This window comes from Alligator sinensis, unplaced genomic scaffold, assembly GCF_000455745.1.
Source record: "Alligator sinensis unplaced genomic scaffold, ASM45574v1 scaffold366_1, whole genome shotgun sequence".
In the NCBI taxonomy this organism is placed as follows: domain Eukaryota; kingdom Metazoa; phylum Chordata; order Crocodylia; family Alligatoridae; genus Alligator; species Alligator sinensis.
In genome coordinates this window covers 5,325,217-5,342,959 of record NW_005841851.1, presented here as the reverse complement: position 1 = coordinate 5,342,959, position 17,743 = coordinate 5,325,217, and the positions used below count along the sequence as shown (strand labels likewise).

The 17,743-nt window shown below is 45.9% G+C and overlaps 1 protein-coding gene across 6 annotated transcripts in view; it reads left to right on the top strand.

Annotated features, from left to right (window-relative positions):
- MEGF6 (multiple EGF like domains 6) overlaps window positions 1-17,743 on the top strand; it is a 323,257-nt gene that overhangs the window by 52,225 nt on the left and 253,289 nt on the right. For 4 of the 6 annotated variants that reach the window (XM_014523349.2, XM_025212106.1, XM_025212112.1 and 1 more), the window contains exon 4: window positions 16,241-16,348. In XM_014523349.2, the coding sequence (XP_014378835.1) occupies window positions 16,241-16,348 (108 nt within the window). Of the gene's footprint in view, window positions 1-16,240; window positions 16,349-17,743 lie in introns of those variants that run through there. The other 2 variants (XM_014523344.2, XM_025212120.1) reach the window with 1 other exon arrangement.

The following is a 17,743-nucleotide window of genomic DNA, read 5'->3' as shown; positions in this document are numbered from 1 at the left end:
AAGAGTGTAGAGGAAACACTGGGAGGCAGGATACTGGATATGCTAATCAAGGGATGGCTAAGGGAGCCCCTGGAATCTTAACTTTCATTAGGATGAATTCTTTGGAAGGAGTTTACAGCTAACCAATTTACTGACACTTGGGGAGTGGAGTGAAAGCAATAAAGAACTTGGGGAAGGCTGTGGATGCAGTCAACTTCTTTAGGGAAGGAATTGTACATGGACTAATCAGGAAAGACTCCTGAATATAGCATGGAACACTTAGCAGGTAGTTAGTAGACTGCTTTAAGGATGCCTTCTATACGTAAATGTAGATGCAAGTATGTGTATATGCCTGCACTAGGACATAATTTTTCCTCATCCTTGCTTTGGAGTTAGTCGGATCATCAGTGCCATCCTCATTTTCATCACTAAATGGATCCTTCTGTTTGCCAGACCCTGCTAACAGGAAAGCTTCAGTATCATTGAAGTTCAATATGAAGCAGCTGTTCATAACAAATAGTTTATTTAGCAAGTTTATCGGTATTTGCTGCCAAAGAATTATCTGCTAAGACCCAAATGCATAAAATACCATTGCCTGAAATTTTCCAGCAAAGGGTCAAAGTGAATGTTTCTGGCAACTGGATGCTTGTGAACCATTTGCTGTGAGTGCTGCGTAGGGTCTTTGTTATTCGTGTTGTGTGACTGGTCTCCTAAGTCATATGGCATACCTCTTTTTACTTGATTAAACCCATTCCCACATAGGAAATAACTTTCTGTAGCAGTACTTTATGTGAACATCTCTTGGTAAAATTATGCATGCGCGTCTATACCCCTGTTCATTTGCTTGGATAGTTGCAGCCAATAGTCACAATGAATTCCTTCTGACCAGTTTGTGGGCTGAAGTACCCTTCCAAACACATTTATTTTGCTAGAAAACTCTGAATAATGAGCAGTTATACAAATCAAGTCATTTTGCAGATAATTCATGAATCAGAAATGTTGCTAAACTCACTGAATCTGTTGTTTGACACGAACGGTTCATCTAACTTGAGGAGGTCTCAAAACTTTTGGTTATCCAGAGGATTTTAGCATTGTTTGCAATCATTATTTAAAGTTCAGGCTTATTACATGTGAGCTGGGGTTTAATTATGTTGAAAAAATTTTACCTAGAATACAGTTTCAGACTTCAAAAATTCTAGGCTGTGCTCTTTAGCATATTACCTATTGTGAGCCTCAGACCTCAGTGTATCTGCTTAAGTACTGTTGGCAGTGTTTTTAGAGTCCAAATGAGAGAACTTATATTACTTAACTTTCCCATGAGTTGCCATCCATTACCTGTTTAACCAGTGAAAGGAGCTTTCTGAAGGTATGACAATACATCCTTCTAGCAGGCACACATGCTGGCTCTCTTTGTGCTGGACTGCACATGTGCTGGGTTTTGTGCTGGGCTCCACAGAGTAATGCACTGGAACCAGGAGATCACTTTGCTTTGAAAATGAGAACTGAAATGATCATGGAAGAAAGCTCAGAAGTGACCCTTTACAGTAACACTGTAAGAGTGTGACAGTGAGTTTCCCAGTGTGAGTGAGAGTGAAAATGCAAGGGATAAGGAGAATTATAGGCATGTTTGAAGAGATGAGGAATAGTAGTGAAGGGAAATGTCCTTTACTAAATTAGGCTGCCTATTCATTTAAAATCATAGCATTCTGTTGCCCTGATCTCTGTGTGTTAAGGCTGTTTATCTCTTAAAAAGTGTTGATCTTCATAAAAAGTGACAGCTGTTCATAATGTCATAAGCAGATGAAACCCATTGCCAGAGGGGAGAGTAGAAACTGCCAGTGTTACTCTTATAACAAAATTGGTGTCTTTTAGAAGCAGCTCAGGAAGATGCTGTGGTTGGAGCACTGTCATTGCTAGCCCAGGAGTGCAGCCTGTCCCAGTTACTGCTTGTGGATAGTCACATGGATGCTGGCAGGAGTTGGGTTCTCTCTCCCTGAAACTGGCAGGAGGAGGAATGAGCGGTAGCTGAGGTCATTGTGAGGAACAGGGAATCTCATTTATGAAATATTAATACCACTCCACCGTTGATTGCTCCTCAGAACAAAAGCACATACAAGAAAAAATCGGAAAAACTGAGAGAAAGTTGCAGAAAGGCAGTAGACACAGCCTAGGCAAGTACTGGGAGGCCAGCCCTGTGAAAAAAAACTAAAGAAAGAGCTCTGGAGTTGGCTGGAACAGGCATGGGATTGTGAGCAGAGAAACTCTCTTGTTGTGTGGGTCCCACTTTAGAGAACCTGGACTTTTAAGTACTCCCTTTTAAATATACAGGGTTGCATCAAAGAAACACCTAACTCCATCGCCAATTTCTCCTTGGAGCAACCCACCAACCCCTAAGTAATAGTGGCTAAACAGATGGGTCAGCAGGGATAACAATACAAACTGATGTGCTGCAATATTGGGGTCTACAGTTTGAAGGAAAGGAAAGAGCAGCTACCTATTTTACCTTGCCAAGGGAAGGTACTTTCCCCTCTCTGTTGTAGTGTCTGGTTGGGAGGTCAGTCAAGACATATGTGCAGAGATGAGTCCAGGGACGGGCATCAGAAACTGATTTAAACCTGTAACAGAACAGACATTCAGGGCACATAAACCAGTTTCAAAGTGGCTGAAACTGGTTTGAGATAAACTTGACTGAATGTAGTATCAGACTTAATTGATTTGGCTCAAACTGGTTTATGCAATGTCTGTCCCAGACCCCTTCCTGGTTTAAGTTAAACCAGTCTCCCAGTAAGTATCCCAGCATGCTCTCTGGGTTGGCCCCACCCCTCTGATCTCCAGCCAAGCAGCGGTGGTCACCAGGCGGCAGGTGGGGTAGGGGGCTTGGGATCTCTGCTGGGTGGGGGCTAGCTGTCCTAGGAAGAGGGATCCCTGGGACCCAAGGAATCTTAATCCACCTCTACACCACCCCCCACCCCAGCCTGCCATGCTGCTGCTACTCAGCTTGGGCATTCATCCTTGTCTGCTGTTTCATGAGAGGATACAGAAGACAAGAGGCAGATCATTCATTATAGTCTTTTACATAAAAGTCCTTTAATGTTTTATTCACCCTTTTTTTTTCATTAGTAAACATATGAGTGACTTCAATTTGTAGAAGTCCAAGCATAGAAATATTCACAGTTCCACCCCTCCCTGCCGCAAGACATTCAGCAAACAGAGACCCCAATACCATTTGGGCATCAGTACCCCATCGTTTGTGACAGGCACCCCTGCAGGACAGAGACAATTAACGGAGGGTTTTTTTAACTGAGAAAAAGAGATGTAACTGCAGCACCATTTTAATGTTGCAATACAGTTTAGAAATTCATACAGTTCCTGAATTGTCGTCTTTTCTTTCATAGGCAGACTGGTGGGCGGGGGGTGAAGGGGTGGCCACTCATCCCGCTGTCCTGCGATTTATTTCTAATGATTACTATGAAATAGGGCAGACCCCACCCACCAAAAGCTGACAATGAGCAGGCAGGCGACCCCATACTTTGTTCTGCATTAACATTTGCATAACTTAATGGCTTTTAGTTACAGCTAGCATGGCATAGTTATATTACCTAGAGCAACAAAGACTTATTTTTGGTAATTCAAAAATTAAAATTTCTGGAGGTCAAGTTCTCAATGTTTGTGATCTGTAATAGTTAGTTTTTGACTTTTGAGAGTCAGCTGTATTTTTCTGAAGTATTTTATGAAGTCTTGCATTTTACTTTTCTGTTTTTGTTTGCATTTTGTATGTGTGTGTGGTTTGTGTTTTTTCTTTCGTGAAACCAGTCGGTTCATTCACCAGCACCTTGATACTGGCTATATTGAATTATTGTATTTGTTTTTGTCTGTGTCTTATTGTGCTTGTGTTTTTTGCATGTTTGTGCTTGTGTTTTTTGTGTGTTTGTTTTCATGCTTTCTGCCCTTGTATTTACAATTTTTTCTTGCTTGTGTTTGTATGATTGCATGCTTCCTCAATGCTTATTTATAGCAATAGTTGCTTCATCAGAATGTATGTGAATTGTAGTCCTTATACAGAACGAAAAAAATGGAGGAGCAAGCCAATGTCTGCCCAGTTTGGTGTGCTCCCCCATGGTTGTAGTGGTGCACATACCACCACCACCACCATCACCGGTCTCTTATGTGCTCCCCCTCGCTCCCAGCCTCTTGCTTGAAACCAGGCAGTGGGGAAGAGGGAGGGCCTTTGCCCAACTGCCCCGGGTGCTAAGACCCACCATGCAGTAGGGAGAAGGGCTTTTTTTTGTTGAGATGGAATGCTAATTTATAGCAACAGTCACTTAATCAGAATGTCTTTTGATCAGAATATATGAAAAGGTGGGACCTCAACTAGAAACAGACGCTGACACCAAGCAGGCAGTAGAAAGGAGGGCCTTCACCCACCATCCTGGGTGCTAAGACCCAGCAGGCAGGGATCCCTCCTTATTACATTGAATAGCTAACCCCTGATTGTTACACTGAATAGTTGGAATAGCTATAATACTTTAACTTGAGCAGCAAAGACTTAGCTAGCCCCATGAGAGAGGCTGGGCTCCAAAAGCTCCAAAGAGTGCAGTCAGTATTATGAAATGGCAGGGCAGGGTGGCTTCCCCCTGACACTGATTATTAATTACTACTGGAAGCCAATTATTCATTAGAGGTAGATGATGATGATCATTATAATGGAGCTAATTGGGCTCATTGTCCTCTCATGGTACAAAATAACACACTCATGCAGTTTACTATTAGGAAAAGACATTACCCCAATACCAAAACTTCATGCTAACTCTCCTGCTGGACCTATTGTACAAAATGAACTGAAAGTCTGACAGTCAGCCTGCAACAGAGACTCAGCCAACATTTTACAAAAGTGTTCAAAAAGCATTTCTCACTAAGTAGATGCTTGGACTACCTGAACATTTCTAATTTTTCAGCATTTCAAAGTCTTTTACAGTACAGGCAGGTGCACAAGGGTTGTAGGCCAGGAGGCAGAGCACGTAGTCAGCCCTGGAAGTAGGAGAGACACAGCATACTTCACAGACAGTTCTCACCCTGACCAAGTTAAAAACCATGCAAGTTATTGATAAATAGCACTATGTTAATACCAAAAATAAATTTAAAATTTAAAATTAGACATGCATGTTCATTTCCTTCTATATTAACTAACTACTGGCCCTTTTTTGTCTCTGTTTGGAAGCTATTCACGTCACTGGGGGCTTATTTTTTTTTGCACTGGCTAAAACCATTATCAGCAGTATGATTCTAAGCATCATTATTCTCATATTTTTTTCAGTATTATTAATCTACTGATTATACTTATTTCAGCCATGGAGGCAGGCAGGAAGAGATACCAGTAGCAATAGGCACCTGCCAGTGAGACATTGCGAACATTGCCAGTTGAGGTAATGCAACTGTGTACAAGGAAGTGGTGTCAGGTGTTGTTCTCCAGCTTCGTACATGGTTGGTCTGCTTCTCCTCTTGTCACTGGCAGGTGTGGTAGCCAACGTAGCAATTGGAGCTGAGAACTGGAGGTAAGGAAGGAATTTGGGTGGGGTAAAGACAAATCCTAGGAATTTGTATTGGAAAACCACCAACAAGGGCTTCCTGCCCTGACCTCATGCACACCTTTCACCGGCTAGCAAACAGAGCCTACAAGCTGTGAAGCTGTAGGGGTGAGCGGGTGGCCACTGCCCAGCCTGGGGGCAAAACAGGCCGGAGCTGCCCAGCAGGGGAGGAGGGACACGGGGCAGGGGAGAAGGGTAGCTCATGCCGCCGCATGCACTCATGGCTGAGGAAGGGGTGCTGGGCATGTACCCCCTGGAACTGTGTGCTGCCACTGCACGCCATCATGCTGTGTGTTACCCTTCACCTTCTTTCACGACACTGAAGTCCACCCACCCTGTTTACTTTAAAGTTGAAGTAAACAGTGCATCCCCCTACCTTCAGGGCACAGCATAGTGTCAGCTCTCACTTATCAAAGTGTAAAGGTGCCGATTGTGGAGGTCGTCGCAATATCCTCTTTCAACTCCCATGTCATAAAACTGCTCTTATCCTGTACTCAGCCACTGCACTGCACCCGACTTCAGCCTGCACTCTTCACAACTGCTGCATTCGCATTCCTGTGCCCCGCAGGGGCAACTCCCTGCTGTGCTGAGTCCTGCCTCTGGTGTGCTGTCATCTCTCATCTACATCAAAACTCTCTCATCGATACAGTGTATGCGTACCCTGACCCACTGCTCCCACAATTTGTAAGCCTTGAGTGGGGCAGGACAGACCCCCCATCTCATTTTGATGTAAAAAATACTCCAGACAGGCTGGCGCCAAGCTGGAAGAGATCACAAAAACCCTGTCCAAAAATAGTGCCAAAACATTGTGCAAAAAACTGGGGGAAAAGACTTGGCAGGGGGCAGCCCCTTTGGGTGGCTTTGCAAAGTGCATGGGTGATGCAGGGGAAGGGAGCTGCAATGCTTGTGGTACCTAACCCTGATGCCAATGCCTAGGGATGCTGGCAAGCCAGACTTGTCAGGGGTAGGCAGCCAGCCCCTTTGTGTACCTTTGCACACAAGAGTTCCTTCCCCCCCCCTCCACAGTGCCCCATGCAACAAGTGCCCAGAAAAAGCAGCAGGCAGAACTGTGGAAAAAGACTTGGCAGGGAGGGAGCCCCTTTGGTTGGCCTGTGCTACCCCCAATGCCAACGTCCAGAGATAGTGGCAAGCCAGACTTGTCTGGGGGGAGGCGGCCAGCCCCTTTGTGTACCTTTGCATGAAAGATTTCCTGCCCCCACCCCACCTTCCCCTTTGCCCCATGCAACAAACGCCCAGAAAAAGCAGCAGGCAGAACTGCAGGAAATGACTTGTCAGGGGGCTTTGCAAAGTGCATGGGTGATGCGGGAGAAGGGAGATGCGGTGCTTGTGGTACCTCCCCCCCCCGATTCCACCATTGGCTGAGCCAACGCTTGGGGTTTGATCTTTGCATCCTGCACCAACCAGCAATCCACCCCCCAGCACTGTGAGCAGAGATTTTGCTGGTCCTTCAAAATTTGGGAGCCAGATGCAGAAAGATAGGATAACATGAGGCTTTATTGTAAGGAGCCACCACTGTTGAGGCTGTTGGTTACTTGGGCTTCTTTGCCTTTACCCCACAATCACCCAGGACTGGCCCTGGCTCCTCAAATCTCAGCGGTGGCCGCCTGGCCCTGCTGGCACCTGTTCGCCCCTCCTCTGAGTCCACTGTGTTTGTGAGAACAGGCTCAGTTGTAATGCTCCTGGCTACCTCCTGGACAGATGCAAGCTGAGCGGACCTACCTTGTCCTTTCTGGGGTGGTACCTCCTTTTTAAAGATGTGCTTCGGCAAGCGCTGCAGGACATCAGTTATCAAGTTCTGTGCCCTCTGGGCATCCACATGGCACTGCGCGACCACGTCTACCAACTGGCCCATGCAGTCTACCACCTTCTCACAAAAGGCAATTGTGTTTTCCACAAATTGGTTCTCCTGGACCTCATCACAATGAAGCAACCCCCGGAGTTCATCCCGCCAGCCTTCTGCAGCTGACACACTTGTTCGTGACAACTCCACCAAAGCCTCCATCATGCTTTCTTGTGACCGTCGCTGTCTGTGGCTCATATCCCTTGAGTGCTCTGCTGTAGTGCGAGATGGAGTCTGAGGTTCGGGGGCACATGCCTGGCCGGTATTGGGCGCAGTAGCTGGTAAACAAATGAAAATTGTATTCCTGGTTTGGTCACATTTCCTTCCCCCAAGTATTCAAGAGGACAGTGACGAACCTCCACCCCCTACCCCCCAGCCCCCCGCAGTGAAAAAAACACTTGAAGGGTAAACAAACCCTGTAAGATTGGGCCACCATTCACATTCCCAAAATGTACAAGTCCCTGGTTTGGAAGCACGTCCCCAGCTGCCATTGCCCATGCCAGCTACAAACACTTAAAGCAAAACAATGAGTTTGGCATCTGTTACATTACCAGGTATCCAAACCCAAAAGAGAATGGCATATACCCTTCATCTGCCACCGAAAGATGATGGTGACCCACCTCCAGCAATACATGCATTTCTCCCCCCGCCCCACAAATACATCCCGCACAAACCCACACGGTGTCTGCCAGTGACAAGAGGCACATTCCAAGATACTTACAAGTCTCCGGTTGCACATCTTCTTGGGTCTCGGGAACAGAAACCGATGTTTGAGTGTTGGGAAGAGGAACCGCATTGGAAGTGGTTTCTTCCTCCTCATTTTCTTCCTCATCATCTGTGCTAGTCCGTGGAATCAGGGGGAACACTAGGGTGAAGGTCAGGGATTACTGCTGCCTCTTTCGGTGTGCTCTCCTCCAGCGCAACAGACAAGCAGCTTCATCTGTATCCTTGGAGAGAATGATGGACAGCTGGTTGTAGAAAGGAGCAATTGTGCGCCCTGCCCCAGAACGAGAGTTTGCATCCTTGGCTCAATGAAACGCACATCTCAGGGCCTTGATCTTACACTGGTACTGGGTCCAGTCCCGGTTGTACCCTCGCACCTGCATTTCTTTTTGCAATGGTGGCATACACCGGCTTATTCCTCCCACTTTCCAGCTGGTCTAGGATCTTTTGCTCTGACCAAATGTTGATTAAGTCCTGCAGTTCGTCCTGGGTCCAGTTGGGGCCCCAGGTGTTGGAGGTATTAGCCTCCTGCTCTTTCACCTGCATACTGTTGGACTTGGTTTTCTGAGACATCAGGAAGCAGTTCAGTGCCAACAGCAGCCAATTCACAAAAGGTTGCTGGCAAAATTTGTGGGTCAGCTATATACACATGCCTTGCATGAGCAGTTTGGAAAATTTCATGTACTCAGGATTGTGAAGGTATCACCTATGTCTCACAACACTCACTGTGTTGAAGCACCCTATTTATGAACAAAGACATCTTGATGGGCTTGAGCGTGGCCAAATAAGCACATTGTCCATTCAGATGGATGGTTAATGTCCTGTTGCAAAAAAGACCTGTTTGTATCTGTGCCTGTCTTCCATAGTCCCACAGAATAAAGGCCAAATTTTTATTGCTGCAACTGTTTTAGCTGACCTCACAAAAGTATTCAGCTGATACTGGCTCATCTGGACATGGATTCTGAAGGGTTTGTCTGGTCCTACATTAATACGAGAGGAGTATGGCAAAATTTTATCTGTCTCATTGCAGAATTAAGTCTTTGCAAGCTTGATGACAGTCATCTTGAACAATGGCTTGATGCATCAGAACTTTTCCATTATAACTTTTTTCTTATCTCAGGGTATTTACTTTTTTTGCCTTGTGCTCAGTAGGACGTAGTAAGAGCAAGCACAACTTTTAAAAGGACGAGACCTTGTGCATCCAAAACATCACTTGCCACTGACAGGGCAAATGTTTTTTTCTGGGAGGACCTTGTTCTTTTAGCCAGGAGTGGAGTGTTACTGCAGGTCAGGCCTCTTTGGAATGGGGAGTTCTCAGGTGTGGCTATCCACTGATATGGCATACACAGTTATCCTGAAGCCAGGGTGCCACTGCTCACCATGGTAAAAACCAACGCCCCCCCACCAAACAAAGTCTTTGCTGTGCAAATGCCCAGTGCCCCAGGGTTATTTGTTGAAATCCAAATAAGAGTTAAAATGCAAACAATGGTCACAGACTGACAGAGAGCAGATTTAGGCTAGATATCAGGAAAAACTTCTTCATGGTAAGCATGGCCAAAACTTGGAATGGGCTTCCAAGGGAGGTGGTGCTCTCCCCTACCTTGGGGGGTCTTTGAGAGAAGGCTGGATAGGCCTTCTCTTTCCTGCCCAGGCAGGGGGTCAGACTCGATGATCTGTTGAGGTCCCTTCCGACCCTAAAAATCTATGAATCTGTGAATGGTCATTTATTGAATGCAGCTAGAAAGAGCTCCAGACCACAACCCACCCCCCGCTTGGTGGTGGTGGTGCTGTGATCTGAGAAGTGGCCCTGCTGCATATGTTAAATCAGCCTTGCTTGCAAGAATCCATACAGGATGACAGAGGAGGAACAAATGGAGATTCAGGACCACATGCATGAGGAATGGGAAGTGGAGAATGAAGAAGAATGGAGTGAAGACTCCTCTGACATGGAGAATCTGGAGGACATGGGTGAGCAGAAGGAGGAGGAGGTGATAGTGCTTCTGATTACCCTACTGCTGGCCTTGAAAGACATGCTGGTGCATATAAGGATGGCAGCATATGCATCCATAGTGTTGCTTAACACTTGCAATGAAGAGACGCCTGCACGTACAGGCGCCTCGTGAAAAAGGGGATGTAGCTATGCAATGGAGTGGGACAGCCAAGAGGCATGCAAAGAAGTGGAAGCTAACTGGGCTCTGTGGATAAACGTCAGGAGGAGCAATTGCATGGTCTGGGCCCGCAAGTGCAGCTTGGACTGGTGGGAGCGAATTGTGCTGACCACTCGGAATGATCAGCAGTGGCTGCAGAATTTTCAGATGACCAAGGAGGTGTTTTATCATGTCATCTCGGTGCTGGGGCCACACACTGCAAAGCAGGATACTAACATGCATTGGGCCATCCTGCCGGACAAGAGGGTGGCCATGGCCATCATGAAACTGGCCACCCCATTCAGCCTCCACTCCATCGCAAACCAGTTCGTCATGGTTCCCTGCATGGCTGGGCTGGTGACTTGTGAGGTATGCCAGCTGCTGCAGGATGTCATGGCAAACAACTTTATTTGCCTCAGGATTCCTTAGGAAGCCATAACTGGCTTCAATGCCATGGGGTTCCCTAACTGCATGGGGGCTTTAGACAACACTCATATCCCAGTCCAGTCCCCTTCGGGGAGGGGGAGGTCATTCACAAACAGGAAAGAATTTGCCTCCATAATCTTACAAGCTGGGGTGGACCACCAGGGCTGGTTTATGAACATTTATGCTGGTGGCCAGCAGTGTGCATGACACACGCGTGTTCAGAAATTATCCGTTGCCTGGACTCATGGAGAAAGGACACTATGTGCTCCGAGTCCCCAAGACAGGGATCCGTGGTGTTGCTGTTCCCCCACCTATAATAGCAAATGCTGCTTACCCCCTCAAGCCCTGGCTCATGAAGCCTTATGAAGGGCATGTTACAGACCCACAGAAGATGGCTTTCAACTACTATCTCAGCAAATGCAGAATTTCTGTTGAATGCACCTTTGGCTGACTGAAGCACTATGGAGGGTGCTTAACTGCAGGCGTGAGCTGGAGCCAGAAAATATCACAGCTTTTATAGTGGCAGCCTGTGTGCTGATGCACAACGTCTGTAAGGCCCACAAAAAGGTTTTCAGCCAGGAGTGGGCTGACAAAGCAAGGCAGGCAGTGGCCAGACAGAGACATAGCCAGGCAGCAGCGTAGGCACAGAGGACATATCCTCATGGAGAACCTGGTTGGGTAGCCCTTCTTGTGTGGGATTGCCTGGCAGCACATATGGATATGGACGCTGATGAAAATAAATTATTTTACTATTTACAGCATCTGTGTCTGTCAGCAGGGGTGTGCGGGGTGGAGGGGACGTGTTTTGGAGGATAAGCAGGGCATGTGGGGAGGTGCACTGGGGTAGGGGGTTATTGTTTGGAGGTTGGCATTGGTTGAGGGGGAGGGGGGCGACAGTGGCTCATTACACAATACTGCCTAGCCAGCCTGAATCACGTCCTGCAAAAGAGTTGATTACACCTCTTTTTGGCTAGGTGGGGGGAGGCGACCAAAATCCAAAATTGTCCTACAAATCCTCCTACAGGTCCAAAATCCTCCTAGAGGCCTCTGCTGTATTCACCTGCTTTATTCCCAAATTCCATAGGAAACAGCAAAGAACGTTTTTTAGAGTAAAGAAGTGGTCTCCGTTTACTGTACCATTATACGCAGAAAGATTGGAGGGGTTGGCTGGGAGTGAAGTCTATTCAACCCCAACCCTATTCAGGCCCTACCCCACCAACACCCCACCATTTCAACATTTCCAAACACCCCAACATTTCGCAAAGCCGTATGCGGCGCTAAACAAACACACAAGGCCGCAGGCATTCACGGTGTCACGTGGGCAGGGAAGGGGAGCGGGGGAAGCATCCCCTGTGAAGGGTCCCCATGGAAACTGTTCCAAGCCCAGGGAGCTAGGGAATGCTGGGAAATGTAGTCCTAAAACCTGGAAAACTAACAGCTGTCGGATTTGGCACCCCCTACCCCTCTGCCCTCCCACACACTGTACTATTTTGACACCGTTAATCTTGTAATAAGCGTTCATGGCACACATCTGTTTTGGCAATATAACACCAACCACCCACCCACCAGCAGCCACAATTACCAGTCACCCGGGGTGGCATCTGCTACTCTCACGCCCATAAATTTCTGATATGATATATACAGTTAAAAAAAATTCCATATATACATTTACATTCCTTTCCAACATGGGAGGAGGGGAGGGGATGATGCATACGGCTTGGAGTCAGGATCACCACAGGGTCACCTACTGGAGACTGAACAGAGCACAGTGGGGTGCAAGTGGCAGGGTTTTGGGGTGACCGCGCCTTGGTGTGGGGTGGGGGCTTAGCATGAGGCTTCCTGGTGGCGACTGTGGAAGCTGGTTTACTGGCAAATATGCGCCTCCTGCTGTAATTCATTAGGAAGGACATGGGGGGTAGATTGGTATGTGGCTCCCCCTGCTGGAAATTGCTTAGAATTGCACACAGGACTTAATTTGTGCAAACACAAACCCGAAGCACCAAAATAAACCAGTTTAAATTAACGAGGATTAAATGTCGTGGCGTGTACAAGTGCCCATACTTACTCTTGGAAATGAGACTTAAGGTCCTGACACACTTACATGGTTTTGTAAAATTACCACAGGGCTATTTTCCTGACAAACCTCAGGGAGTGCCTGCTCAACACAGTATGAGAGCAGCTCTGAAACTCTTAGACTACTTCTCCCGGGTGATCATAAAGCAGGATCTAAGCCTCAGGATATCACAAGCTATAAAACAGTTTCCTAGTGCATCAGCCAATAATTTGAACATTCACAGTATATAGATAACATTATTGGAATAACCTCTACATCTGTTTGTACCCTTAAAGAGTATGATCCTGAGGGCAGGTACCTAATTTAATCTCATTAGAGCACCAGGCACACACTTGGTGCAATCAGTTAAATAAAAGTTCCGTGCATTTCTACTGTGCCTTTCATTCGACAGTTTCACAGCACCTTCCACACACTAATCCAAATAATGGCTTAATGAGGTAGGGAAGAGATAGCTAGGGATAATTTCTCACACCACTGTAATACAGCTGGAAGGTGGTAGCTGTTTAATAGGGCTGTGCGAAATGGCACTGTTCCGTTTCGTCTTCAGTTTTGAGGTTTGGACAGAACAGTGTTTTGTTTCGAAACAGCCTCACTGTTTTGCTTCATCGAAACAGTGAGGCTGTTTCAACGTTTCGCCTGATCATGGGGCTGGGGAAACAAACTCAGCCCAGCTGGGCTGAGTTCCTAACCCCAGACCCGTGATCAGGCTGGGGAAATGAACTCAGCACAACTATCTAGCACAGGGGTTGGGAAGTCAGCCCAGCTGGGCTGACTTCCTTTCCCCAGCCCGATCATAGGGCTGGGGAGGGGAACTGAGCGATCGGGCTCAGTTCCTTTCCCCAGCCTGATCCTTCCCCTGCACTGTGATTGGCTCCCTGTGACCCGGCTGTAGGAGATGGGGCGAGCCAGAGCTGCGCTCCTGGCTGCTGCTGGGAGTGCAGCCCTAGTTCTCCGCTGTCTCCCACCACCTCGCTGCTGGCTGTTTCGGAACTCAAAACATTTGGAAACTTTCAAAATGTTTCGACTAGCCTTGTTTTGTTTTCAGTCTGTTTTGACACCCTTTGTTTTGATTCAATTTCACTGTTTCGAGCTCGAAATGAGTCGAAATAGCGTTGAATTGAAACAGCCAACAAAATTTCGCACAGCCCTACTGTTTAACTGCGTAAATCAACACTGTAACAATGTTCAAGGACAGGAAATGAAGAAGACTTGTATCCAACAAAAACTGAACGTAGCATTTCTGGGACTATGTGTGATTCACTGTGGTGGGATTTGTCTGGGATGCTGAGTTTTTAACTCTGGGGTGGAGGTGCTGTAGGGCAGCCTGCAGTGAGTAGGGGTCAGGCTCTGGTTCTTGGTTGGGGTTTGCCACAGAACAATCCTATTGTGGTATTCTGTGCACATTTCACTCCTGTGACCAGAAGCTCCTTTGCAGAATGAACTGAGGCCTTTAAGATCCCAGAAATCAGCTGCCCTGCTGTTATGCATGGAATTCAGGAAGTTTACAAAAGATAGAAATTGCTACTTGCTGTCAGCAACTCTATGTTTCCTGCCATGGTTTCTGTTACAATGCAGATGGACCGAGTTCAAGGGAACAACTGGCTCTTATAAATTTTGGACCTTCCTAGATGTACCCCTTTGAATTCTTAGTATTTTAGTGCAGTTACCTCGGATAAGCTATTACTTTAAGCAGAACATTCTTGACCATGGTTATTCCAGTCACCTGAGTTGTTTTATGTAATTATTTCACAGGATCCATTTCTTACCTTCTGCTTGTTCCACAGAACATACCTAGTGCAGGATTGGGAGAGGTGTGAAGCATCTGCAATTCATGGGTACTCAGGCCCTATCAGAATGTGGTCCTTGAATATATTGCCTAAAAAATACCACTGTGCACTTTCCTAAAATCTTTTATTTAGCTATTTGAAGTGCTTTACAAGTGCTAAGGAGTTAAGCTTCTCAGAGCCTGTGAGAGCTAGGTGGGGGTTATTATTTTCATTTTACAAATCGGGGATGTGGCCATTCTTAAAAGGTTTTCCATTATTGTTGTGTCAGCCAAGAGCATTAAAAATACCACCCCCTTCACCACATAGTTTGCTGGCAAAAGTCCTAGCACAGAGGCAGTTACATGGGCAAAAAATCTCCTTGCTGGCATAGTTTATTTAATCTGAGGAACCAGTACAAACAATACCAGCAAAAGGCCTGTTCCCCAGAAGGGTTTGCCCATATAGCTCTGTCAATGTAGCTGTTATTGGCACATTCCTTCTAGTGTAGGTAAGGCGCCGGAGAAACTGAGATGCTGAGCAGTGAAGTAGCTTGCCCAGTGATAGAGTGAGAAGCAGAGCTCAGCTTATCTGTTTCTAAGCTCCTGGGTCTCCAATAGGAAAACTGGATGTCCCTGCAAATTCAAACACAGAACAAGTACTCTCGTGGGAGATGGTGCTAGTCCTCTCTGTTGGCTGCAATCACTTCGAAGAGAACGGAGAATTTGAGTTGGGAAGCGAGTAGTGTAAGGTGGTATGTTTTTCTCACGATGGACATCACTAGCATTCTAGTATGGCTTAAAGAATGAAAGGAGTGCCTGGCTCCTGCTTTGGCATTGGTAATGTCAGTCATTCTTGCCTGAGAGGGACAGAACAACCTCGGATGGCTGAGTTCCTGGCAAGAGAGCAAATCAGGAAAATGCATTTGAATACTTATTTATAGCTTTAAACCCTCTATGTAGAGCTGCTGGCTGGGGAACATCAATAGGTTAAAAATTGAGTGTAAGAAAAACTTTTGAGATTTCCTTCTAAAGTTTCTTCTTTTTAGAAATCCTTTCCTGCAGTGGGACTTGCCCAGAATAGAGAATGTGTTTTATTCACTTTTAATTTAGTCCAAGGGTTTTTGGGGGTGGGGGCTAAGCACTACAGCTCATATTCCCTCCACCCCCTATCCTATTCTCTTTCATAAACCAAAGAAGGTTAATCCGATCAATGTGGACACTGGAGACATCCCAGGAACACCCCATTCACCCATGCTATAGAAAGGAATGCTTATGATTCAGTGGATGGTATTATTGCCTCTAATTCATTGAGGAACCCATGCCCCAGGTTGGTCATGAGGAAAACTGGGGCACTGGTTAAAATCATCTTTCAATGAGATTAGATTTAGAACAAGCTTGTGATGCTTCTTACAGGACCAGGTGCCAGTACTCCTGCATGTTTTTCAGCTTTCAAGACATCAATATTCCCTGCATAAGAAATTCTGAACACCTGGCTTTTGTTGGATGCTATCTGCTGCCTTTAGCCAACATTGGGCTGCCTTTTGTTTATTGGTTGTGTAAAGTTTCTGTGCTGGTTAAACTTATTAAGAGGTTTGAGAGTCTTCAGTATGACCAAACATATGAGTCATGACCCTGTATGTACTATGACCAACCCAATTCCTACTTTTTTTTTCCTTCCAGCAGCTGTCTGCAGCTATGGCGTTTGCTTCAATGGAGGAAACTGCATGGAAGGATCTGCTCAGCTATGTCAGTGCCCCTCTGGTTTCCAAGGACCCCGCTGTCAGTATGGTGAGTAGCCTTTGGGGTCTGTGCTTGAAACCTTCCCTGTACTGTATGCTGAGTCTGAAGCTGAGGGAGCAGGGGCTGAAGGATGCCTTCCATCATGTTCAGTTCCTGACCCCAGCTGCCTTTATCTTTGCAAGCGTCTGTTTTATTTGTCCAGTTTTGTTAATTTGCTCGACATGTATTCTGGCTACTGTTTGTTATGTTTGGGGAATGGGATGTTTGGAAAGGAAGTGCTTATCATGACTTGCTGTGAATGCAGCCCTATCTCTCCATGGTGTACAGTGGCCTTTTTTTCTGATCACCCCCAGCTGAAGAGATTTGTTGGAACCAGAGGAGGAGGCTGATTAAGGTTGGGTTGAACAAAGCAGCCCAAAGGTTGTTTCCTGTGAACAGAACCTCAGCCAGGAACAAAAGCCAGTGTGATCCCAGCAGTGGGCCATCCCCAGTGAAGAAGGCACATGAATGGTTAAGCCCTTTCTAGCTATGGTCTCAGCACAGTTTTTACTTGTAGATGTTGTTTAAACATTGACAGAGTCTGCGTTGGGAAGGACTGGCTAGAGCTGTTCTATCTTCTGTCCAGGTTTTATGGACTTTGAATTGTTAAATTTTGTTTAATTAGCTCTTGTCAAATACACAAAGTCTCTCTTCAAGGCTACTGAACTTCTTTTATATTCTGTAATTCATATACCTCTTCCTGTTTGCTAGTCTGCTATTCAACAGAAACCTACCACTACAAAGCTGGCCAAACACTCAGAATACTATTCTATGCCTTATTTATACACAAAAGTGCAAAAGATCTACTGCTGCTATTATTCCAAAGGGCTTAATCTGTTTTATTCCATTTCATTTATTTGGTGAGTAGTCTGGAAAACACCAGGCTAGAGTGGTGAGTCAAAGTCAGGCCATGTGTTACATACCTTTAACAACAAATTTGAAGCTAATCATCAGAACTATTTTTTTGCACAATGCATAAGTAACTTGTGGAATTCTTGTGGAAGAGGGTGCTGGTCTGGATTATGAAATAATTCTCAGTTGTGTCACTGGGGGGAGAGAGAATTATGTTGCATGGTATAAGCTAACCACAGCCACTATCTGATTGGAAGAAATTTCCCCTACAGGCAAAATACTTAATAATTGTCTGCTATCATGTTTTTACACCTTCCTCTGAAGTGTTTGGTATGGAACTTTATCAGAGAAAATGGAAACTAAATGGAAGCATTGTGTTGCATTTTGTTTAATTTAGTGAATTAAAGGAAGCTGAAGCATTGAAGTGAGTATCCCATTCTTCATTTTTTCAGAGGGAAGATGGTTAATTGGTGTGGGAAGAGTTTTGGTCAGGAGTTGGTCTTCTCTCTCTGCAGTGGGTTGATCAACCATTTAAGGACTAGATGTAGGGAA